We start from the raw sequence: 4,468 nt of genomic DNA, 5'->3' as shown, positions 1-4,468 counted from the left end.
TCAAATCCCCATTGATGCAAGAAAAAAAAAGAAAAACAATCATGAGCATGACTACTATAATTTTAGATCTTTAAAATGCACACTGACTTCAGTCAATGGGTCTTTAATTATTGTTCTCTGTTTTTAGTCGCTTAATGAATCTTTCAACTATGAACACAAATGGAATTTTTCTTTTTATTCAAATATATTCCATATATGCAATAAGTATTTTCTTAATATGCCATAAGTGATTTGTAATACAAATTTGTAAAACTTTTGTAATTGTGCCAATGGTATGTACCCATGTTAAAGGGTAGAAGTTTTGTATAAATGTAATCACCATGCCAAGTATTTGTATTGAAATTCTTCTTCTTTAAGCAGTTATTTAATTTTCTTGCTCTGTTAGGTATGACCCTTTTATTCTTCTTCTTTAAACAGGTTGAAAAAAGAAGCAGATTTGGAATATAGTGTTGCAAAGCAGGTTGAAAAAATGATCAGGTATGACCTTTTTATTCTTCTTCTTTAAGCAGTTATTTAATTTTCTTTCTCTGTTTGGCTCTGATCTGATATGTGTGCTGAGAATAAGCTTTTGAGTGAAAAGGTGAGGTTAATAATTTATATTAGGACTTTCAACATCAGTATATTGACACTCTAATAGATAACCATTTGCCTTATAATTTATACTATCAGGAAGCTGCTCGTGCAGCTTTTGAAGATGCGGAAAAGCAGATGGAAGACATATTGGGAGCTATTGAAACAAAATCTGAGAGTATCACAAAAATTCAAAATGATCTTGAAAGGAGCAAACTCGAAGCATTGGAAGCTCATAAAGTGGAACAAGTTCGTGTTTTAATGATGTACAGGGAGGGGCTTGGCAGGGACGGTGGCTGGGCGCGGGGCTGGCTGGTGGGGTTCTCAACTTCACGGCGGCAGCAGGTATATCTTTCTGTGGTGTTGAACTTTAGTTTGGTGATGTTATGGTCTTAGATTTTCTTGATAACTATCTTATTTTATTGTTCATCTGAAAATTCCCTAGCTCTTTCTTGATAGCTCTCTTATTTTATTGAACTAAAACAGATAAGTATTCATCTTAGTTTTCCATTTTCTTCTTTTGAAGTTTTCAATGTATCATTTAAGAAAAGTCTGTAAGTTTGTTGTTGTGGTGGCAAGAACTTTTACTCTGTTCTAGGATAGCTCTCTCAACTCAATATGCTTGGGCTTTTGTTGGCTTATCAGTCACAGAAGTGATCACTACAAGCATAACAGCTGTTATAGGTCCTTTCTTTCATTCTCTCTCTCTCTGACCATTTCTAAATGTTGATGTTTGTTTGTGTTGCTCTTATAGATACTGAATTTTTTGCTTCTGTTGCGATCTTTAATGGTGACAGGAACAACCTTGAATTACTTTTTAGACAATAGAATTAATAGAGGCGAGATCCTTTTCCCTAGTGTGGCTGCTTCTTGGTTGCAGTTTGCCTTGCTTCTACTGTCCACTCATTTAATGCAGCTGATAATAAAGAAAAGTTTGAAGGTTTTTAATCTAAAGAGGGGTATGTTTCATTCATTAAATGTTAAGGTTATCAAAGAATTATCTTGTTTCCAGGTGACATTGTTCTTTCTTTTTATTAGAAAGAGTTCTTTTTTCTAACTTTATTTTAGTTTTATTGCAGAAATTGGGCTAAACTTTATATTAAAGATGCTAAAGAAGTTTTCAGGTGCATTTTTATTTTATTGTTTTTCTTTATGATTTTGTTGTATAAGAAGTCAAAGTGTGATTCTGTTTTTATTCTTTAATTTTTTTGGGGATATATTGACAGAATTTAGAGTTCTGGAATCAATTCTTCCTCACATACTTTTTGATCATTGAGAATGATATATTTATTATCTTGATACATTTCACAAGCCTTGTTTTAATTTGCATGTTTTGTTGCTTCAGTCGTTGTTTTACATGGTAGTATATCTTGTTATACCCTGCTGTTTTGTCAAGTTTTGGAGTTATTACAAATTTAATTTAAACTTTATATGCTTACAGGTGGAAACTAGCTTAAGTCTTATGTTCTTAATAATAAAATGACTTTTTTTTTACAATGTGCAGGTATATTGAGATGATTTCTTTGGAGCAATTCTTGACAACATTTGTAGTTGAGGCCTTTAGAATGGAAGAATGTATTTCACTAATTTTTGTATACATTTCTTGTTTTGTATTTAGTGATAAAGGAATCTGAATTGGGCATAAATTATGTTGTAATATGATTTCTTAAGCCTAGACTAGTAGACTAAATATTGTAATTACATTTGAGTAATTAATAAAAATCTATTTATGTTACCTTATTTGGCTTCAACTTTCATATTTGTTTTCCTAGTTTTGTGTAAGTAAAAAAAGATTATGTTTCTCTAAGCTAATATAACACATGTGTTATACTAAAGTGTAGTATAATACAAATAATGTGTTATACTAAAGTGTAGTATAACTCAAAATATGTGTTATACTAAAGTGTAGTATAACACAAAAAAAAGCGTTATACTAAAGTGTAGTATAACACAAGTTTATAAGTATTGAAATGTGTTATATAATCGATTATAACTAACATAATTAAACACGTATCTATTTATTAAAATAACACAGAAATTGTGTTATTGTTGACAGTATAATAACACATCTGTATAACAATAATAAAGTGTTATGTAAAGTACCCTGACCTACGATAAAATAATCGGTCTTAACACATCAAAAAGTGTTATGGTATGTTTTTATAACACATTTTCGGTGTTATTAAAAGCATTTTTTCTTGTAGTGTGGATTATTGATTCTGGATCTACCAACTATGTTTGTAACTCTTTACAGCTTCTTGAATTGTGGGAGGAAGTGGACGAAGGCGGCTTAAAGCATAGAATTGGGAACAGAGCGTTCATTGCGGTCCAAGCTAGAGGGAGAGCTCGTCTGAAGTTCGGAAATAAATTTTTCATTTTAAATGATGCTTTTACATTCCAGATTTTAGTAAAAATTTAATTTCAGTTTCCATGTTGCAATTAGAACGATTTGTTATGACTTTCACAAGTTCTAATATATCTATTTCTTTCAATGGATCACCATTGTGTATTGCATGTTTGGAAAACAGGCTTTATATTATGCGACCTAACAAACCCCTCACTGTTAACAATGATTTATTCAAAGTAGCTAAACCTAGGACCAATAAACGTCAAAAGACTGATAACGATAATATGGCGTATTTTTGGCACTTGAGACTAGGTCACATTGGCTATGATAAGATTCAAAGAGTTACAAAGGACGGACCTTTGAGGGAACTCACCTTAGGTAAATTACTTGTCTGTGAATCTTGTCTAGAAGGCAAACTGACCAAGCGTCCATTCTCTGTAAAGTGTGATAGGGCCAAAGAACCACTTGGTCTTGTGCATTCAGATTTTTGTGGACCTTTGAATGTATAGGCCAGGGGTGGTTTTGAGTATTTCATCACTTTCATTGATGATTACTCTAGATACTCATGTCTTTACCTAATGAATAGGAAATCATAAAGTTTCAGGAATTCCTAGCAATGGCTCAGAACCAATTAGGTAAAACATTAAAGATCTTGCGATCTGATTGGGGTGGAGAATATTTTGATATGCAGTTCCAAGATCATTTAACTGAACTTGGGATTTTATCACAACTTACTGCCCCAGGTACTCCGCAACAAAATGGTGTAGCGGAACACTGGAACAGAACTTTATTGGAAATGGTTAGATGCATGCTTAGTTACTCAACTCTACCAACTTTGTTCTGGAGACATGCAATTGAAACCACGAACGACATTCTCAATGTCATGCCTTCTAAATCAATCCCCAAATCACCTTTAGAACGTTGGAATGGTCGTGAAAGAAAATCCTAAATGACATCAAGTCAATTGAGACATAATTCTTACTCTTATTATTAATTATTTTAATGATTTTCGTTTAAAATTTTGACTTTGTTATACATATTAACTACAAGAAATAGTGCTTTCAAAAACACCAAAAAAGTATTATTGAGTATCTACGATAACACTTTTCAATGTGTTAGGGGAAATGGTGTATAGTAGGTAGGGATGTTTCTACTTATATCGAAGTGTTATAAAATACTATATGATAATCTGACATTATTGTATTACATAGATATGCCTAATCTATTGCTGCATATAATACTCTTATATATAAGTATTATAGTGTAAATCTGTTTATAAAATGTATATAAAAATGTAAATATAATGTACCGTATATTATTAGTGTATATAAAAAATCTGAAGTATTAAATAATGTAAAAATTCCTAATTATATTACTAAATAAAAATTTATTCGTAAAAAACAGAATAAAAATAAATATTATTAACGAATTGAAAAACACTTAGAAATTTTTAAGCTAATGTAGTCTTACAAGACTGAAAACTAAAACTAAGAGTCAATAGAGATATATAAACAACAAGTGACAACGTGTCTATAACATGAATCTATCAAC

The 4,468-nt window shown here is 31.2% G+C and overlaps 1 protein-coding gene across 1 annotated transcript; it reads left to right on the top strand.

Annotated features, from left to right (window-relative positions):
- Nucleotides 1-581: 581 nt before the first annotated feature.
- LOC133823760 (uncharacterized) lies at nt 582-2,305 on the top strand. Its single transcript, XM_062256638.1, has 3 exons — nt 582-915; nt 1,639-1,694; nt 2,075-2,305. The coding sequence occupies exons 1-3, from the start codon at nt 709-711 to the stop codon at nt 2,202-2,204; spliced, it is 393 nt and encodes a 130-aa protein (XP_062112622.1). The 5' UTR covers nt 582-708; the 3' UTR covers nt 2,205-2,305.
- Nucleotides 2,306-4,468: the final 2,163 nt, after the last annotated feature.

This window comes from Humulus lupulus, chromosome 1, assembly GCF_963169125.1.
Source record: "Humulus lupulus chromosome 1, drHumLupu1.1, whole genome shotgun sequence".
Classification (NCBI taxonomy): Eukaryota; Viridiplantae; Streptophyta; class Magnoliopsida; order Rosales; family Cannabaceae; genus Humulus; species Humulus lupulus.
Note: the sequence above shows the minus strand (reverse complement) of the source record. Positions and strands in the feature narration are given on the sequence as shown.

What these genes read in the sequence shown, in the direction of transcription:
- LOC133823760 (XM_062256638.1), top strand. Translation starts at nt 709, where the DNA reads ATGGAAGACATATTGGGAGCTATTGAAACAAAATCTGAGAGTATCACA. An exon ending in CAACTTCACGGCGGCAGCAG is followed by an intron (nt 916 to 1,638) that starts GTATATCTTTCT and finishes ACTTTATTTTAG; the next exon opens with TTTTATTGCAGAAATTGGGC. An exon ending in GATGCTAAAGAAGTTTTCAG is followed by an intron (nt 1,695 to 2,074) that starts GTGCATTTTTAT and finishes TACAATGTGCAG; the next exon opens with GTATATTGAGATGATTTCTT.